The sequence below is a fragment of the Rhineura floridana genome, chromosome 9 (assembly GCF_030035675.1).
Source record: "Rhineura floridana isolate rRhiFlo1 chromosome 9, rRhiFlo1.hap2, whole genome shotgun sequence".
NCBI lineage: Eukaryota > Metazoa > Chordata > Lepidosauria > Squamata > Rhineuridae > Rhineura > Rhineura floridana.
Window position 1 is genome coordinate 36,229,233 of NC_084488.1, and position 20,950 is coordinate 36,250,182.

The 20,950-nt window shown below is 40.0% G+C and overlaps 1 protein-coding gene across 7 annotated transcripts in view; it reads right to left on the reverse strand.

The window, feature by feature from the left end:
* Nucleotides 1-1,569: 1,569 nt before the first annotated feature.
* The window catches only part of FGL1 (fibrinogen like 1), an 81,983-nt gene continuing 62,602 nt past the window's right edge, over nt 1,570-20,950 (reverse strand). For all 7 annotated transcript variants that reach the window (XM_061584365.1, XM_061584364.1, XM_061584368.1 and 4 more), the window contains 5 exons: nt 18,603-18,762; nt 17,605-17,702; nt 15,783-15,871; nt 13,139-13,326; nt 1,570-2,034 (listed from right to left, as the gene is read on the reverse strand). In XM_061584365.1, the coding sequence (XP_061440349.1) occupies nt 1,875-2,034; nt 13,139-13,326; nt 15,783-15,871; nt 17,605-17,702; nt 18,603-18,762 (695 nt within the window). In that variant the 3' untranslated portion in view covers nt 1,570-1,874. The remainder of the gene's footprint in view (nt 2,035-13,138; nt 13,327-15,782; nt 15,872-17,604; nt 17,703-18,602; nt 18,763-20,950) is intronic.

Here is a 20,950-nt window from a genome sequence, read left to right on the forward strand (position 1 = left end):
CTAAAGGACAATGACGTACTATATAAATAGCAACTTACTCTGAGAAAGGAATGCCTATGTGCCAAAGAAACCAGGAAGAGACACAGGAACATTCCCTTCCCGCACTCATGTATCAAGAGACTAGTATATAGTTTAGCTTGGTAGATATAACACATTCATATCTGAATTAGAATTTAATTTGAATGTAGGCTGATTGTAGAGTCAAAAAAATGGACATAAACTCAAGACTACTCAATATGTATTAGTTATCACTGAAAACCTTTAACTACTCTTATATTCTCAGTCAGGGATGTCAAGGGGTATAATTCCATCCTTTACAAGCCTGCTTATTCATAAAGTGGGGATTCTAGTGCATTGATACATTACATCTATATCCCCCACCCTCACTGTGGAAGCTCAGAACTGCATTCTTGCCTCACATCAACTTTGTAAGAAGGCTTAGGCAAAAGCTCCATAGGAACTGGATAGCTTTTCAATATCACAATGTAAACAAAGTATAGGAAGTGTTGAGAGGTGATAACATATAAACCAAATAGTAAGCTGTACAACAAAAATGATAAGGACCACCTGGCAGCATTAGATCATTTTAATCACCATTTGTGTTTGTTTTGGCTCAGATTTACTCCCCCTCTACAATTTTCTGTGGTGCGTTTACTGCTGAAAAAATAAGAAACAAATGTATGAAATCTAACTTCAGCAGTGTGCAGAGTAAAACTAATGTGCATGTTAATAGGAGAAACTAGGGCTGACCAAATATATTTTGCTGCTTGAGGTCTCCTAACACCTCCCAGCGCTCTTAACAAACTTAAGAGTTTCTTTGGAGGAAGCCATTACTGTTAAAGTGGTATAATACATCTTTAAATGTAAAGTGCAGATGTGGCTTATGTGTCACAACCATTTAGACAAACACAAATCATAAATGTCCTGGGCTAGTCCTCCTTAGGAGTCCACTATATAGAGTAATATACAGTATGCTCAGTGAAGTGTTTCAGCTCTTTAATAACTACAAGTCAGGTCAAAACCAATGGCAGAAAATAAATGCTCTATCAACAAAAGTTAATTGCCTCCTGTATTTGCTATGAAAAAAATCCACTTGACCAGATCCACTCTGTGTCCCTTATGAAATTCACCTCCTCCAAGCTGGATATATATACTGCCTTCAAATCTATTCTGACTTATGGCAATGCTATGAATAGGATTTTCATGGTAAGTGGTATTCAGAGGGGCTTTACCATTGCTTTCGTCTGAGGCTGAGAGACAGTGACTGGCCCAAGGTCACCCAGTGAGCTTCATGGCTGTGTGGGGATTAGAACCCTGGTCTTCCAGGTTGTACTTCAACACTCTAACCACTACGCCAATTGCAGACACTGCATGATGAAGCTGCAATAAATAGGTCACTAGTTTAAAGCATTTGAAATATGTGATTTTAGAATTGATGTACACGGACCATAAGCCTTTTTTTTAAAAAAATGGAAGAATTATGGTAGCATTGTAGTCCAAAAGGATAGAGTTGCACAAAATCAACAAAGACATAAAAACACCATAAAAACAAATAAACAAAACAGAAAATGAATCTACCACGAAAATTGTCTATTTTATCTGTTGGAATAAAGGGCATAACTGTGGCCCTAATCTTGAAATTCATACATCCACACTGTCAATTTTGGGCTGAATTCTTATTGGTCTGTGTAAAGCCTATTTGCCTTGACAAAGAGCTATGCACGCTTAAGCCTATAAGCACTTCATCCTGTGTTGGACTGCAGCTGCTGTACACAGCAGAGTCTTTCATAATTTGTACAGAGATAAATGAAGAAAACAAATGTTACAATACAATTCAGACTGGCTTGTTTAAAATGACAAGCGCAAGAACAAGCTTAAACGTCATTAGGACTAAAGTCTGATGGGCTAACTTTCATGACAACAGACTTCAAAGAATACCACCATCCATGCCACGTGTACCACACAATCCCATTGTCTGTCGCTGCCGAGTAGGGTCCATTGTAGTACAGGCCATTCAGGTTGGCAGAGTGACATCTGGTAGAAAAGAGAGAGAAAAAGGGTATCCTTTAGATTCAAACAGAACCTTCTATTCCCTGTGGTGTTTTCACATAGCAAATGTGGCTTATTTGTCTTGCTGGAATCCAGTTATCAAGCCCTCTCTGATTTTTATGTACTTTGCAAGTTTCATAGGTATTTCCTGTGTGAATCAGGTTCAAATGATGAATGGAATATTTCAGTGAAACACATTGACATATATATTCTAGCTGATTTTTGGAGAGGCTAAAAAAGTATACAGCTAAGATAATTAGACTAACCATGTGTCCCACTATAGAGAGGATGGGCCACTATTGGAAGGACTGTACTGTGCTGTTTAAATCTGTCTGATTTAAAGATAAAGAACCATAATATGGGAAAGCAGAAGCCTTGCAGTTGCCAATCAACAGTTAGCACCTGAACAGCAGATTAACAAGGCACTATGGTGAGATGTATTTCACTTTAAAGTAATTATTTCTATATTTGGGGGGGGGAGCTAGCCCAGTCCAGATGTGGGCCCCTGTGCAACTGAGGTTTGCTCTCTCATTGTATTTGTTATGCTTATCTTTCCTTCTTGGGTGTATGCTATTATAGTCCTTATACTTGGCCCCTTTAATATTTCCCACTATTCAAATCATGATGGTGGTTTGCTTATCATGTGACATGGGATCAGTTACTAGCTACACAGATATTTTGGGGGAGTGTGGGGGTTTACAAAAAGGTAGCAATTGTCCATCATGAAGAATATGATCTCTATCATCCCCTTTGCTACTCTATGTTCTCTGTGATAGGGTTTGAGAACAGCAGCCTTAAACAAAAGCCTTTTTGTTCCTTTGCTGATTTTTTGGATGCTATTAACTCCCGCCATTTTGCCTGCTAATCAGCTTAATCGGAGAATGCTTCCGAACCTGTGATGGTTGTACCTAGGAACAACCACATGAAAGGAGTGCAGTTACGTGCACTTCCTTGATTAGTTGCTTTGGAGTAACTTTGTGAATGCATTTGCTGCCAACAGTTGGGGTTCACATGACAGAACAAAAGCAATTACCCACACAGCCTAGCTATTAGGCAACTGATGACTATTTGTTAGGTGCAAGTTAAATATAGTCAAACTGGCCATCGGCCAACAGCTTAGATTCTCTCAGCTACCTTTTAATTGGCTATGCAGAAATCCTCCCTCTCCAGCCCTAACCCTTTCTGTAAACTGACTTCATAATTCTCCATGATGTTACAGGGCTTCATTTGTTTCTACAAAAAATAAAGCAGCTCTGAAGCCCCTCACCCACCCGGAGAACTGAACAGTGTCTTCTGCGGTACATTGCCATGAGTCAGTTGATCGATAGCTTCAGAATGTGAATGTAACAATAACAAATGTTTTGTAAATAGTACTCAGCCGCTGTAGCTCAGAGGCTGGGTGAGTGAAAAGAATATCTCATCAGACAGCATGCTCCAGAGCGGGATAGGTTTTCTCATTTCTAGCAGAATGCACTATCTGGAAATAGCAAAATGACCATTATTGTGATGGGCAAAGTGTTGTGTGGAGAAAGAGCTTGTTTATTGCAAGGACCCATAAGATGGATGCATGAAGATTTGCCCCACTCCACTGCCCCCTTGTAGGATCCCTGTCAGTTGAGCGCCAGGCCACCCCAGTGTCATGGTTGGATGGTAAGTTTTGCCCATAGATCAGGGTGACCTGTTAGAGTGCTTTACTTTTCATCACAGGAGGAAATTACAACCATTTACTAATATGGGGGGGAGATAAAGGAATGCCTTTTGGGACATCATTGGGGAGGGGTCAAAGAAAGGGCTAAACTTTCTAGAATGTGATATTGGGTGAGTTTGATGAAAATATGTCACCTTCCTTGAGTATCTCTTGAGAAAGAAGGCTCACAATTTCATAAAGAAATAAAAGAATAAAGCACTTTTGTAGAAGAGCCACAGCTTGGTGTTACAGCAGCTGCTTTGCATGCAGAAGGTGCCAGGTTCATTCCCTGACATCTCCAGGTAGGGCTGGAATTGTCCCCTGCCTGAAACTCCAGGGAGCCGCTACCAGACATTGTATGTAGATAACATTGTGCTAAATGGACCAATGTGTAAGACAGATTCCTTGGTTCCTAGATACTTTAATTGCGATTGTATTGTTGTTTATTATTATGTTTTTATAGTCTCTTTTATTTGTTTTGTTTTAACATTGTGTAAGTTGCTTGGGGACCTTTGGATATCAAGCAACTAATAAATCTAGATGATGATGATGATAATAATAATTAACTTCCAAGTAAATTTGCATAAGACTATGCTGCATACTAGACCTGACCCCATTGCCTACCAGTGCTTCATTAACGTCCTTGTTTTTTCAGTCCCAGACAGCTACCAAGACCTGGAAGTGTTGGCTTGTTGAGACACAAGTCGAGTAGGCCTCATCTATGGTCAGTCCCATTCCAGCTTTTCCAGATGTTGCTGAACTACAGTCCCCACAATTCCTGACCATTGGCCATCCTGGCTGGGGCTGGTGGGAATTGTAGTCCAGCAACATCTGAGGACCCAAAGGCTGGAAAAGTCTGTCCTCTTCTCTTCCTGAAGTCTTCATTTTTAAAGTCAAAACAACATTGTCATTCCCTCCCCCACAGCCCAAGCAAATCAGTATTTTTACTCATGTGGGCATCATCTTTTATTGTTCATATACTGGTAAGACAGCTGCAGCCATTTCTGGACCGGGATAGCCTGACCACTGTTGTCCACACTCTGGTAACCTCCAGGCTGGATTACTGTAATGCGCTCTATGTGGGGCTGCCCTTGAGGCTGGTCTGGAAGCTGCAGCTGGTGCAAAATGCGGCAGCAAGACTGCTCACTGGGGCAGGGTATCGCCAACATGTCACCCCGCTGCTGAAAGAATTGCACTGGCTGCCCATTTGCTACCGGGCCAAGTTCAAGGTTCTAGTTTTGGTGTATACAGCTTGGGACCAGGATACCTGAAAGACCATCTTACTCCTTATATACCCAGTCGATCACTGTGCTCTGCAGGTGAGGGCCTCCTGCAGATACCATCTTATCAGGAGGTTCGTTCTGCACAATATGGAAAACGGACCTTTAGTGTGGCAGCACCTACCCTGTGGAATTCCCTCCCCTTGAATATTAGGCAGGCGCCATCTCTGCTATCTTTTCGGCACCTTTTGAAGACTTTCCTCTTTCAACAAATCTTTTAAGTTGAGACCTATCTCAGTCTGCGTCTGTGTTAGAATTGCTTGTTAATATGTGGTTTTTTAAATAATGTTTTTAACCCTTTTTTAAAAGATGTTTTTAAAGCTTATTTTAAAAAATGTTTTTAACATTGTTTTGTTTTAATGTATTTTAAGGTCTGTTTTTATGATGTTTTAAAGTGTTTTTAGCGTTTCTGTTTGCCGCCCTGGGCTCCTGCTGGGAGGAAGGGCGGGATATAAATCAAATAATAAATAATGAATAAATATACAAGGGTCTGCTGTCGGTGCTTTCCCTGCCTGCGGTTGCCAGTTTTGTTCTTGCAGGCACACTGCTCCATTGAATGCTCTATTGTTCAGCACGAAAGAACCTAGCTTTAAAAAAACAGCAGCGGGGTGGTGGTGGAAGGGAGATGGGCACTGTCATTTTCAGAATGCATTACCACTGCACAACAAAGTTGCCATCAGACAATAATACTGTCAGTCCTTAAAGAGATACATACCCTTTGTCTGCCATACAAAGTACAAATTTACAGGCAGTCAAGTACTGGGGTGTGTTAGGGTCAGTTGCTGACAAATCTAGCTACACAGAGGCTTCCACTGGGTGACTGTAGTGCTTACGCTAGCCAGATCTTTTCCCTCCTCCAGCATACTCAACATTATTCTGCCTCAGCAGTCAGCACCATCATATTGACATGGGAATTGAACTGATTCTTTATAATGTTTTGCAGATGAACCTTAGAGCTTGAGCTGTTGTGTTGAAATTGGGTGCACTTGGATTCTGCACCAGAGAACAGTACAATGTTTTTCTTTGCCTTGAGGCTGATACAGCAGATGCCCTTGTCATATCTGTGCCAGTGCTTCACCAAGAGGCAGGGGAGGATAGCAAGGACTCTTTAAGTTTTATCTTATGGGTTGTTTACATTTCTATGGCTTGTGATTCAGAAATAGCAGGGCTGCCCTATGTTACTATTAGGGATGTTGGAGAATTCTTTCAGAAATGGAAATCGGAATGGAAATTGCCAAAATTCGCATGTTTGTTGGAGGTCAGGAATAGAAATCACACAAGCAGCATTTGCTATCCTTATTTTTATAGGGTGGGATTCAATGCTTCTACTCAGAGTAGATCCACTGAAATTAATAAACAAGACTAACTTAATTCATTAATTTCAGTGAGTCTACTCTGAGTAGAACTTCACTGAATACAACCCTTAGGAAATGTTATATAAATCATTGTTATTTTCTGCATTTTTTTGTTTTCCTTGTGTTGAAATAGATTGTGTAATTAATTGTTTCAGCAATAGTAGATAGTGAGATGAACAATGCAGATTTTAGCAGAAGCCGAAATGCAGAAGAATGGAAAAAGCACTGATTGTGACAAACACAGACAGGACAGGACAGAAATTGATGACTCCTTATATTCCTAGTCACTACTCTGTTAAATAAGGGAAGTTCACTGGCAAGTAAGCCAGTGACCATTTGTCCTGCCTGCAACAGCTGAAGCAAGCCCATTGGATTAGGCTCTTTTTGAATATCATCATCAGTTTTCAAATTCAAAAGTTGTTATATTTATGTATGTATGTATGTATTTCACAGAGTACAGTTATTTTAAGTTTTCCCGCAATACAAAATAAGTTCCCTTCCTTCAATGTCTTGTGATAAAGACACATTCACCAGTTTCTGCGATGTGTAGAATATGCACATTTTCCACACAGAGGTCGTCCTGTTAGGCAATACTTACAAAAGGCTCATTTTGACTCTGTAGTATATATAGCCTAATAATTAATCCAGCCCTCAACATAATCTCCTCACAGACCTCTTTTGATCTCCAAGCTTTCAGGTGTCAATTCACTCACAATAAATATGGAAGACTATAAAATCCAAATTAGACTGAAATTATACATACTCTTAAGTTGGGAGTAAGCCCCATTCAGGTTAGCAGGACTTATTTTGGAACACATATATGGATAGGTTCAGCTCACATGCAACATTAAACCATCGTTTAACATAAGCATAGTTTAAAATAAACACACTATGGTTTAATGCACATGTGTACTTTGCTCATCTTACACTCCTTCCGACTGTGCTGCTCAGGGGAGTAATATGCAAACCTGGGGTCATGTTTTGTTTCCTCCAAACCAACCATGAGCGGAAGCCAAGAACAAACCTTGGTGAGCCTGGGTTCACACATCATGATGAGCCAGACTCTAGCCTGTTTACTCCCCATGAGACACACTCAGGAGGGGTTGCATGTGTTACATGTGAACCGGGCCATATTTGGAGTGACCTGCAAGTAATTTTATTTGTTCTTTGGATGCTTCGAAATAATATATAACTTGGATCCTAATTTGTTCCTTGGTTTACTTGAGGATGGAGTGATCTTTGCCAGCAATTCCCTTCATCTGCTCCTCCCCCCCCCCATTCTCAAGGACCCCCAAAACCCAGGAGCAGATTTTCAGGGATTCAGCAGAGATTGGAGGGGAAAACATGAGGTGGAAAAGCCACATTCCATGAAGGTTAACCGTTGCATTCATAGAAAGAAAAAGTTAGGGTTCTATGCTTGGTTTGAAATGAGAAATAAAAAGTAAACAACAAAAGGTGGAATAATTCATTTATAACCATTATTCTGGGACTCTAAAAAATGTGATTCAGTTGGGTATATTCAGTAGTGATTCACTAGAAACAAATGTGACTCTTCATTGTCCTCAGTGAAATAATTTCCTTCTGAAGTCAGTGGAAGATTTGACTTAATTGGAAACAGGATTTACACACAGGTTCATTTCCTCCTTTTTATCATTTTAGGGTTGAGGAAAGTAAAAAAAAACTTTCGCATAGTAAATTTGGCTTCAGTTCAACCCAATTTGGACTGTTTGCATGACTCTTGCAGTCACTGGTGACATGGCCTATAAGCTATTTGGTAACGGACAGGTCTGGACAATTTCCCCACAAAAATCCAGAGCAATAAAGGGTGACAACTACAAACATTGTAGCTGATTCTGATTGACACCCTTGCTGAGTGAATTTAGATCGCTCTAAAATAGTAAAAGACAAATAATTTCCAAAGAAGCATGCATATTTCTATAGCTGTTGCATAACTCTATTGCCGTACTATATTTTGCAGCCATTTAAATTTAGCAGTGACATTTTGGGAGACAGCTGCAATTAAAGTTCCCTTACATATGTCACTTCTAATCCATGGATGCATTTTAAATGCAACCATTTAAGAGTCTTCCTTGCTACACTCTCTCTGACTGAGGCTATGCAGGTTTCCATGATGTTGCTGAAAACATGCAGTCACTCTGAACATGGGTAGGGATAAATTCAAGCAGAATTTATTAAATTTGCAATTTCCGAAACAATATGAGAACTGAAACACAGGCATCCTTTGAAATTCGCATTTATTAGAATTTTGGGATGCAGTTAACCAGATAAACAACATTTACAAAAATGCATATATTAGGAGAAAGTGTGCATAAAAATGAATACATGAGTGAAAATAACATGCAAAAGGCATGAAATGGTGAGAAATTGTTTGCAAAAATGTGTACCTTTGTCAAAACTGCCTACAAAAATGTGTTTATTTGGAGATATTTGCACTAAAACGGTGTAGAATTTTCATGAGAATTTTTTTTAAAATTTTTTGCTGATTGTTGCAGAAATGTAGAGAACTGAATTTAACACTGGAAAAATGAGAAACTGAGAGAACCGAAACAGACAAATATTTCCATCCCTAAACATGGGGATGAAAAAGTAACTCAGGTAACATTTATTAACTCATTTTAGTGCTAACCTGTCCTGCTTTCAAACAAGTGTCACATCTGATCTGGACAAGGGCTAAACCAGAGCTGACATTGGCAGACCAATATGTATTAGAATCAGATTGTTGCAAGTTCCCTGTGGAGCTGAGGATGAGGCAATTTAAAGTGCATCAAAGGACAGGAAGGGAGTACTGAGCCTTTCTCCCCCCCACACACTAGCCCTCCCCAAAGTTGTTTTGTAACCTCTGCAGCTTTTTCACAGCAGCTTTTCTCCTAGTGGGGAAAAGCAGTGTTATTTTTGGCAGGGGGGGGAGTGGCTATAAGCAGGGGAAGGCTTTATTTCTATTCCTTCTAACTATTCCCAGCTTTCCATAAAAATGACGAAGGTGGCTAACAATAAAATCCAATGCTTTATTTATTGATTTAATGGAATTTATATGCCACTTAATCATCAAAACCACGAAGCACTTTACACAAAATATACATTAACATTATGGACAAAGGCAGATGTTAAAAAGAAGCTAACCTAAAAAATTTCAAAATATAAATAAAATCAAATAAAATACATGTCAAAAATACATGTCAAATGTACATGTCTCAGTTTAAACATAAAGAAGGTTTCAACATGCCTTTACTTGCTCTCATCAATAAGGTTGTGGCCTTACTTCACTCATAAACCTGTGTCTGGCTGTGTTATTCGCATTGCTAAAGGGGGCGCAACATGCTCCTACCACACAATTAAGTGTTTGTAAAAGGCTAATAAGGGGGCTGCAATATTGGTTAACAGACTGAGTTACCTTGAGTAATTCAACTGTTAAGTTTCTGAACTAAGCAGATGTATATTCAAGCAACTGGCAGACATGCAGATCAGACAGTACTGTATCTTGTTGCAGGAAATGGGACAACTATGGGAAATGAGAAATCTTTCATTGAAGGAAAATAAACAAAACAGGTGCACCCAAGGGCACGGCAATGTTTTGTTGAATTTTTAATTTTTATTTTTAATATATATTTAACCCTTTTAAAATGTTTTAAAGGTTTTTTAAAATGTTTTTAAAGATGTTTTGTTTTAACATGTCTTTAATGGTTGTTGCGTTTTAATATATTTTGAAGTCTGTTTTTATGATGTTTTAAAGTGTTTTTAGTGCTTTTGTTTGCAGCCCTGGGCTCCTACTGGGAGCAAGGGCAGGATATAAATCAAATAAATACATAAATAAAATAGGCTTGCTTAAATAAAAAAGGTTTTAGCAGGCACTGAAAATAGTTCAGCAACTATTTTTAAGCAACATCATAATAAATAATATGCCAAAATCGCAATACAAATATCCGTTAAACCATATAAAAACTGGTGCAAATAAAAAAATGAAAATGGCAGCCTGTTAAAAATATAATCAGAATAAATAGTAATACAGAGCAACAAAGAAAAACAAATCACCTCTGAGGCCAAATGCCTGTTTTTGGTTTGGTTTTGTTTGTTTGGTTTCACATGCATGCCGATGGAAGGCCATAAAACTAACAAGCTAGACAAGCCTCCCTTGGTAGAGAGTTCCAAAGTTCAGGCTGAGAAGGCCCTTTGACAAGTTCCTGCTAACTGTATGTCTGCTGTTGGCAGGACAGAGACAGAGCTTGGAAAAGTTACTTTTTTGAACTACAGCTCCCATCAGCCCCAGCCAGCATGGCCACTGGATTGGGCTGATGGGAGTTGTAGTTCAAAAAAGTAACTTTTCCAAGCTCTGGACAGAGAGAACCTGCAGCAGGAAGGCAGGCTCGCATGGAAGAAGGCAGTCCTTCAGAGAGCCAGGTCCCAAGCCATTTTGACCTTCATAGGTCATCACCAGCACTCTGAATTATACCCAAAATCAGACCAGAGCTGGCATAGCTGTTATGTCCCAAGTCATGTACTCCCTATCATTGCCCTTTGTCAACAGTCTGGCTGCAGCATTCTGAGGCAGCTGAAATTTCTGAACAGTCTTCAAAGTCAGCCTCCCAAAAAGCAAATTGCCTTATATTCCGATTAAATTTAGCACTTTTAAAATTACTTCAGATGATACACATTTACTTTAATGGCAGCCTCAACCACAAGTGAGAATGGTGGTACAACTGGGGGCAATACCGGTCTTATGTACTTGATTCTCTTACTTACTAGCATTATATTTCATCCTATTTCACCCCCCAGATCAGCATGAGTGTTGTAGAGACTCATGATTTCCTTTGCGACAGTTATAGAGCTGTAGCCAGGTGGAGAAGGGGGAGAGGGTTTAGAAAGTAAGACAGAAAACAAATTAACAGGGAAGGACAAGGAGACAGAGAGGGAATGAGAAGGATCTTTCACTTTACTAAAGCCTTTATTGGTGGCACCAGGGTGGTTGAGAGTTAATACATCTCTTTGATGGCATAGCCCATTACAGCTACAAACAGATGTGCAGTGCAGCCCTAAGCTTGTTTACGCAGAAGCAGCGATGGGCTCCATTTCTGCAGTAATCAGATTCACCATCGGATTAATTATTTCTGATACTTTGTGGAGAGATTGGTGAAGTAGCGCCTGGTTTCTGATTCATTATTTTCCTCCGATTCATTTTTATAAAAAAAATAGCTTTGAAATCATTAATAGTGTGAATGATACTTTATTTTCTAATCTGTTTTCTATGTAAACTCTTCAAATGTGTATTCCCTTTCACTGATGTCAATGAAGTTCTGATTGTAACTGACAGACAGAAAGCAGCAGGGGGGAAGACACTGACTTGATTAACTGCCTCAGTCTGTCTGCTCTGCAGTGCACTTGAAAAAGAATGTAAATAGGCAATTATTACGGAGTTCAGAATAAAGATCGATACCAGTAGAGGCCCGTGAATAAACAGTTATTATAATATCGATAATTCTATGTAAAGCAAAAACAAAAACAAAACGGAAAATGAAACGTAAAAAAGGAGAGGATTCTATCCCTACTCAGAAGTAAGGTTCTCTGAGTTCAATGCAATTTGGGCAGTCCATTTCATTTTCTCAAGGGCCAAAAAGGACATTGCTTTAATTGCATGGCTAACAGCCACATCTGGGTTGTTCTTTTTTTATTTAATACCTGGTATGGGGATCTTCCTGGTTTTTATTAGAACTCTGGCAAAAAGGGAAGGGAAGCTTAACTCTGTGATCGTAACAAAACTGGTTCCCTCCATACAGCAGTACTAAGAAAAAATACTTCCATTGGCAGCTTTAACATGAGATTATATGCATGCTGTGACAGTCCTCATGTAGGTAAATCTGTGTTAGGAGGGAGGGAAATCCTTGTCTGCCCCCCCCATGGACCATGTTTGACAAATGGGTGGGGTCCCCTACCTGTCAATCACCTGACATTTAACTAATGTCAGATGACTCATTTTTGCCTGGGCAGACAATCAGATGATCATCAGTGCTTGAAAAGTGCCACACACAGAGCTATATCTCAACAATTGGCTAAATGTCAGCACCAGCTGATTGGTGGTACCTGCAAACCCCCTTTGGCCCAGCCGTGTACTTCCCCACACCTGATGCCATAGATGACATCAGGTATAGGGCAGTTGAGCATGGCTAAGCCAAAATGGCCTGGTGAGCTCAATTGGTCTGTGGGCTGGAAGTTTCCCACCCCACTTGTAGTTGATTGAGCTGATAGGTATAGATGTTGTGCATTAGTACAAATTCGGAACAGATGAAACTGTCCATTTCTGTTTCTCTTGGTTTCTCATCTTTCCAATCTTAAATTCAGTTCACCATATTTCACTATTCTTAAAAAAAGTCCTCATGATTTTTTTATTAATGTGCATTTCTCCTAATATACACGTTTTTGTATGCAATTTTGTCTGATATATGTATTTTTGGAAGCATTTCCCCTAATATAATGTATGTTTGTATATTATGTTCACTAATAAGTGGGTTTTCATGGACAAATTATATTTTTAACACATTACTTTGTTGAAGAACTGCATAGCAAAATTCAGAGAAATGTGAATTTTGAAGGCTTGCTGTATTTGGGTTCCTGTATTATTTTGAGAAGTGCAAATTCAGTAGGTTCACATAAAACTGTGAACAGGACCAAATTTCACCCCCTAGTATAAATGCATTTAGAGTCAAAATTATAATAAAATATTTCAAGTACAAGCAAGGTTAAAAAAGTTACTTAACCTGTTAAACCACCAACCAGCTTTATCTTCTTCAGCACAGTTCATTTCATAATTGTCATTATCTCTGTCTTTTGTACTGAATTTCATTCCTTGGTGGTTTGCCCACCATTTAACTTCAGGGTGAAACCCCCCAGTGAGGGAGTCTCCTGCTGTCCCAGAGTATTGTCCACAATTCATCTTGTAAGAACTCTGGTGAAAAGTTGAAAGATGGAGAAAGAATCATATAAAGCAGCAAACTACAACTTCGGCATTCAACAAACATGCTCAGAAAGGAAGGAAACATGCTCAATCCAATCAGAATTATTTACAAGCACAAATATCTCATACACAGTCTTCACATGCAATAGTAATTTAAAAGGCAAGTAGGTATTTAAGGTGATTTAATGTGTGACTAAGAATTAAAAGGTTAATAGTGCAGCTCTCAAACATCAAGCCTTCCAAACTTGTAGTGCTCACCATTGGATTAATTTTATTTATCTACCTACCCATCTCATCCTTCCTCCAAGGAGGTCAGGATGGAGCTATTCTATTTTATCCTTACTGCAACCTTGTAAGATAGGTTAACTGAAAACATGGGGACAGCCCCAATGTCATCTAGTAAACTTTCCAGTTGGGTGAGGAATGGGATTTGAACCAAGATCTGCCTTATCCAAGTCCAACATGCATTTACTACAGCATGCTAACAGACACACAGGCCTCATTTGCACATCATGATAAACCACAGTTAAGAGTTCAGCATGACCACATCTTCCTATTTGTCAGCTCCCCACTAGGGCGCAGAGGAAACAAAGCATGATCCCTGGCTTACTGTTATGTCTGAATGAAGGGTCGTGGTTTGTTTCATTCCTGACAAACCACAATCTGTTGCCAAGGTTTATTCTTGGCTTAGTGATCATAGTTTTTGGGATTGAAACAAACCACAATTCCTGGTTTGAATGTAACACTAAGCCAGGAGTTGTGGCTTGTTTTCCCCACATGCTAGTGTGGAGGAGATAAACAGAAAAAGGTGTGATAACAGTACCCAGTAACTGTGATTTACCATGATGTGTAAACTGGATCATAGTCTCAATATTTATTTATTTATTAAATTTATACCCCTCCTTATGGCCAAAAGGCCCTCAAGGTGGCTTACAAAAAACCATGAACATAATATATCAATAATAATAATATTTTATTAGTTAGTCCAAAGACCATTACAAGCAAAGGTCAGGTACAAAACATTAAAACGTTAAAATGTACATACAAACAAAATCATAATCAAAGTTATGTAAATATAATTAAAACAAGTATCTTAATCAGGACTATACAAAAGAGCAAGTGACCAGAGAAGGGCATAGCCTTTTAGTGCAATAACCAAAACCTTTATAGGCTCCAAACTGGGGCTTACTAGAATATTCTGGCTCTTTTGTTACTTTAATTAATTAGTTTAATTTTGTGGAGCAACCATACATGGTCTGTTAATTATAACTAGGTTCAAGAATTTAGAGACTTAGACTGCGATTGCTTTTTCAGCGCCCTCTAAGAGGGCAAACAAAAGAGCCTCCAGGGAACGACCCGGGAAGGATTTCAGGATGGGGTTTAAAAGATCTTTTCTAGCCCCATTGTAGTACCTACAGTTAAATAGGACATGCGAGACAGACTCGACTTCAGTCTTGTCGCATGAGCAGTATCTGAGATTTCTCGGGATTTTTTCATATCTGCCCTGCAGAAGATTAGAAGGTAGGGCATTGAATCGGGCCAAGGAAAATGCCCTTCTGTACTTGGGTACAGACAGACAGCTTAGATAACTCACCCCATCTTTGCAGGGGAGTCCTGGGAGTCTCAATGAACGGGGTGAACAAGGGCCTGAAGCAGCTGCCAGGAGCTCTTGATTGTCTATATCAATTAGCCGCTGTTTGACAATCGCCTTAGCCCTACCAAGCTCCATAGAAAGCAACTCAGCGGATGAGAGACCCACCGATGTAACTTTATCTTGAACAATCTTGGTCCAGGATGACTTAATAGGGTATCTCATCATCTGATAGGTGAATGCATCTTGAGAGGGCATAAGACAGCACCGTAGCCAGAATTGGATGACATTTGTCCAAGCTAGACAGTTTATGGAGTTAAAGCCAGCCTCCAAAGTAAGGGTGGCTCCAGCAACACGTCTAGGAGCACCAAAAATAGATCTAAGAAAGGTGGCATAGATTTCTCCCAATGAGCCTTTGAAAAAGGGGTACCAAATTGGGGCCCCATAGAGTATCATCGGGACTATTTTATTTTTTAAAACACGTGTTGCAGCTGGCACGAATTTCCCGCGCTTAGTGAAAAAGAATCAGGTCAGTGCACCCAGATTTTTCTCAGCCTTAGCCTTAACATATTTAGATTGGGTTCTCCAAGTGGCTGTTTCTTGAAACCAAATCCCCAAGTACTTATAAGAGTTGACTTGTTCAATTCGGACTGATCCCATAGACCAGGAGAATCTGGCCTTCCTCCTGGAGAAAACTATTACATTGGATTTAGAATGGTTAATTATGAGGTGGTTGGCTTCACAGTAATATACATCAATAGACAACACAGTTGGGGAACATATTTTTCTGTTGCATTCAGAATCCTAATTTTTATTATAAGTTCCAAAGTGCCAGTTTAGGAGTTAATTTTATTACCTGCTCATCCGCAACTCGGAAATTTTCATACCGTGCAAAACGCTGTTCATTCGCAAAATCAGTCAGATCAATTTTTAAGGTGTAATTCCCTGAATAATTAACAAAAATGATAAGGGTAAACCATCCAGAGGAGAGGAGAGAACATCCATTGAATTCATTATAAGCACTGAAGGAGTTCTATGTAGTGCGGTTGAACTGTAATCCTTGTTTATTGGTCCATTATCAAAAGTTTGATTTCCCTCATTGATTAGCATCATACTGACACATTATGTCTTGATTGCATATTGACATTTTATTTTGGATTTTCTTTATGACTTTAATTACAGATCTTGCTTTTTATAGTCCTAGGGCTCCTCTGATTATTTTGGTATCTAACATTGGTGATTAACGTGCAGCTGCTATCTCTAAGCGTGTACCCAGCAACTCTAACCAGGCACCTAGCAATATGTTTCTCTGCTTTAATATGGCTGTGAAGTGTGCTCAGCCTGAGTGGGTGGAGGTAAAAATGACATGTGGCCCATCCTTGAGATAAAACTGCTGGATCACCAAGCAAAGCCAAATCTAAAACTGAACCCATAATACTTTGAGTATTCAGGTGTGCCTAATTAAAAATATAAACCTTTTGTCTTTTTGGAAAGAGTAAGGGAAAAAAATTGATGAGACTTGTCCCCCACACTTCCATCATATTTTCACTCAGGCTTGATAATAGTTATTTCAAAATGTGTAAGCAGTAGCTATGATGCATGAGGAGCATTAAGCAGAGAGAGAGAGAGAGAGAGAAAATCTCACCATTATTGCTACATGAACGTACTGTTATTGAATCTCCTGAAACTGCAATTCTGTCTAAAGCGGGATGGGGATCGAAAATTCTCCCATCTCCTGCAGTGGTTGGGAGCATACTCTAAGTGTGCTCCCAATTCTTCCTTTGCAGCCCATCTTGAATTCCAGTCACGCCTCCAAAGGATGGTTTACTCAGCTGCAATTTGATGCTTTTTGAATGTGGTGCCTTAAAAGGTGTCAAATTCAAAAAGTCCCAAGCTATACCAGTGGCTGGAAAGGCTCAGGAGCACACTAAGAGCCTTCCTTTTTAATTTTAAACCTGCAGGTTTACCTGTCCCACACCTTACACCAAATGATCACATCACATGATGTCAGGTGATCAACAGGTGAGTGTTTAGGCCAAACCATGCTGAGGTCCAAATGGGAAGCCTTATTTAGGCCTGTGGGTCAGAGATATAAAGCAAATTAGCTACAACCACTGTGATTAGGGATGGAAAAATCTGTCAATTTTGGTTCTCAATTTCTCATTTTTCCAATATTCAACTCTGTTCTCTATATTTCTGCAGCAATTTGCCATTTTATTTTTTAAAAATCCTCATAAAAATTCTCCAACATTTTAGTGTGAATTTCTTCTAATAAACACATTTTTGTAGGCAGTTCTAATGTATGTGTTTGCAAGCCATTTCTCATCATAAAATGAACTTTGGTATGTTATTTTCACTCATATACAGTATTCATTTTTGCACACACTTTCCCCTTACATGTACATTTTTGTAGACATTGTTTGGTTGGCAAACTGCATTGCAAAATGTGAATAATTTCCAAGGATGGCTGTGTTTTGGTTCTCATATTGTTTTGGAATGTGCAAATCTGATAGATTTGGCTTGAAATACGAACTGAAGCAAATTTCTTGCTCATCCCCAACTGTGATGAAATCAAGCGGTTGATTTCAGCCTTCATTTTTGGTGTTGCACAAGCAGCAAATATTCCTGTCATTGTTGGTTTTGTTTTTCTTAATGAACATTAACTGAGCAGGTCTTACCCTGAGATGTCAAATAGTGGAGATTTTTATTTCCAAGCCAGTATTCACCATCTGGTGAAGCAAAATCGCCAAAACCTTGTTCATACTCAGCCCAGTCTCTGAAAACAAAATGCAAACCTCTGATTTGGGTCACTCAGAGAGGATTCTGGTTCTTATCAAATAATTTAATAATCAAGAGGATTATCAAGCTTGCACAGTCTTCTGATTATAGCAAATCACCAGTATACATAAGAATATATGGGGCTTGCTTCTGGATATATTTACAGAAATCTCTGTTTTAAAAATATTCACTTCCTCAGAAATAGTACTATTACTTTCTATTTGATACAAATGCAGAAATAGCTGTGACTGTGAAGACACAGCCCGTGGAGATTTGCCTGCTAGGAACACCTTTGATATCTCAGGTCCTGATAGGTTATGTTGTGCTCCAACATCAGTGTGAGAGAGCTCCCATTTATTCTCCTTTGGGTATCAGTAATCTGACCCAAACTTTCAATGACGGAAAGAAAGCTCCACTGGAGCTTTGACCAACCTTGCCCCCGTCCCCAAGGAAGTGAAGCAGTGCTCATCCCAGACACAGAACATTTTGAGGCATGTAAGAAGAACGAGAAAAGAGGATCCCTGTCTCAGCTGTTAACACAGGACAGAATTTGGTGATGGTGATACTGAATGTTTATCCCAGCCAACCAGATTTTAAATTTGCATTAGGAGAAGATTTAAAAGAAAGCTAACTTAAGCCTGATGTGAAAATGACCAAAAAATTCCACTTCATGAGTGTGTGTGGGGGAGGATCAGACAGTTGCAGTCTCTCCAGAGTCTATGGAACACACCCATAGATGATGAATTCAGCATTCTCAAGAGAAGCACAGAAAGGATTGGGTTGCATCTCTCACTCTCAGGAGTTAGTACTCTCAGGAGTTATATTGCAGGTTTGTCATTACTATTTACCTTCTTTAAAGTGCCTATGACTTATTTTGAATGGTACGTCCACCACTTACCTATCAAAGTTTTGACTCCCATCTGACCGCTTCTGAAAGACTGTCCATCCTCCTCCATCAGACATGTCACAATAGGCAGAGAATCCATTTGGACTTCCAAGAGGTTTCATCTTGTAAAATCCACTCTGTGCGTGTCCAGCATTATAGATCTCGGCACAGTCTGCACCGCCCCAAAACATCAGTCATTCCAAATAATGAAATTTGGTCTTGTTCTCAGCTTGTGTGACCCACCAAGCCAAATGCCACCCGTACATTTCAGCAGTATGCTATTGGTTTTTTCCCAGTCCCAAATATGTAGGAAAACCTAGAGGTTTACTGAGCAGCTTCTGAAAAGCCATTTATGGATGAGAGACTGTGTTTCGTAGGTCACAAGTTGTGCAAGCCTAATTAGCAAGTGACATCATTGTTAACCATCATAATAATGGCATCAAATTTGCACGGTAGACTTCTGGACAAAATTGCATCCTAATGATATAGTGCTCCCCTCCAGTTCCATGTGAGCTGTATTATTAAGTAGTAGTAGTATAATAGTTGTAAACATATTACCCACCTGTCACCAAAAGGCACCAGCCCGCCCTGGGCCCCGGCACTCCCCTTCTGCGATTTGTGGCAGGATTGGTACTGTGGATCGTAGGGCAGGAGCTCCCAAGCCACCCGCCATTCCCCTCCTCTACTTACCTTTCTCTCTGCTGTTTTTTCAGCTGCATGCACAGGGTTGCCATCAATCAAGATGGCGGCTGAGGTTTCCCTAAAGGGCTGAAGCCTCTGCTGCCAACTTCGTTGATGGCATGCATGCATGCCACATGCGCACATTGCTGCCATCAACCAAGATGGCGGTAGAGGCTTCAGCCCCTTAGGGAAACCTCAGCCGCCATCTTGATTGATGGCAACCCTGCACATGCAGTGTGCACAGCTGCAAAAAACAGCAGAGAGAAAGGTAGGTGAAGCGGGGGGAATGGCGGGCAGCTCAGAAGCTCCTGTCCTGTGATCTGCGGCAGCAATCCTGCTGTGGATTACAGAAGGGGAGCACAGGGGCCCCTCAGCCAGGGCCCCACCTGGCCGCCCTTTAGAGCCAGCCCTGAGAATAGGTCACAGCAACTTAAATACAACATAAAAACAGTTTAAAACAAATTACAACCACAAGAATAGGGTGGATCCTAAAAATATACATCTCAAGTGTCACCTTAAAGCTCATGAATCCTATGTCACCTTTATTGACTGACTTTTTGAGCCTCGTGGAAAAGAGAAGCCTGTGAGTTCTACAACCATAGTAAGATTGTGCCATTTTGTTTGTTTCCATCTGGGAGACATAATCCCCGATGGCTTTCACCCTCCCAAAGACTAATGATGTGAGGCAGAAATTTTTCCAGTGCTTTATTTTTTTGCATAAAATTTTCCATTTCATACATTCACTAGTAATTAAGAATGGATGTCAATTGCAAATACAATATGAGGCCCTTTGGCAGTTTCAACACTTTTAGTTTTGTTTACTAAATACAAGCGAAATAAACCTGTTAAATTAGATCACTTTCAGGAGGGCCTTCATGCCATTGCTTGGCCACTACCTCCTCACGAATCTGACCTGCTGCACTAGATGTGTAGCCTTTTGGTTGGACCAGCAACTCCCTGCATGCTGAGTATGGGTGGGTTTGAGAAGATTTGGGAGGGGGGAATGAAAGATCTACCTCTTCTGAGAGAAAAGGGCCAGTGAAGGTGTTGAAGGAAATTAGAAGGAAAGGAAGGGGATAAGAGAAAAAAAGGGATTATAAAAGGTCCAGGGGCTGGGGGGATAGAGATGACAGAAAGTGGCAGTTTGGGACGATGGGGGGATAAGGTACAAGTTGAATGTGAATGGAGAATGGCAGAAGAAATTACAGGAGATGGGTAAATATACTTTGAGAGTCATGCCAGGGTGGAAAGGGAAAAATATAAGAGAAAATCTTTCTCTACTTAGCCTGTAGCTCAGCAAACTCTGCCTAAAATGGGAAGGCTGAGTCACAATACCTCCAGAGCAAGTGTCTGTACTTAAACTTGAGGAAAATTGAGCTTTGGAACTCCTTGCCACAAGATAAATGCTGTGGCAAAGAATGTAGCAATTTCCAAAGATGGATTAGATATCAGCAGAAAAGCATGTCAGTAATTGCCAGCTGATTAGGACAAACTCTGCCTCCACCAACCCCCATTTTGTGATTGGCTATGCTCCTACACCATCATTTTGTGAGGGACCTGGGGGTAGAAAGTTTGAGTACCCCTGCTCTTGGGCATCAGAAAATGCTCCGATGAAAACTGAAAAATTTCCAATGCAAACTGAACATTTTCAGTTGCAAATTACCCTAATTAAGGAAAAC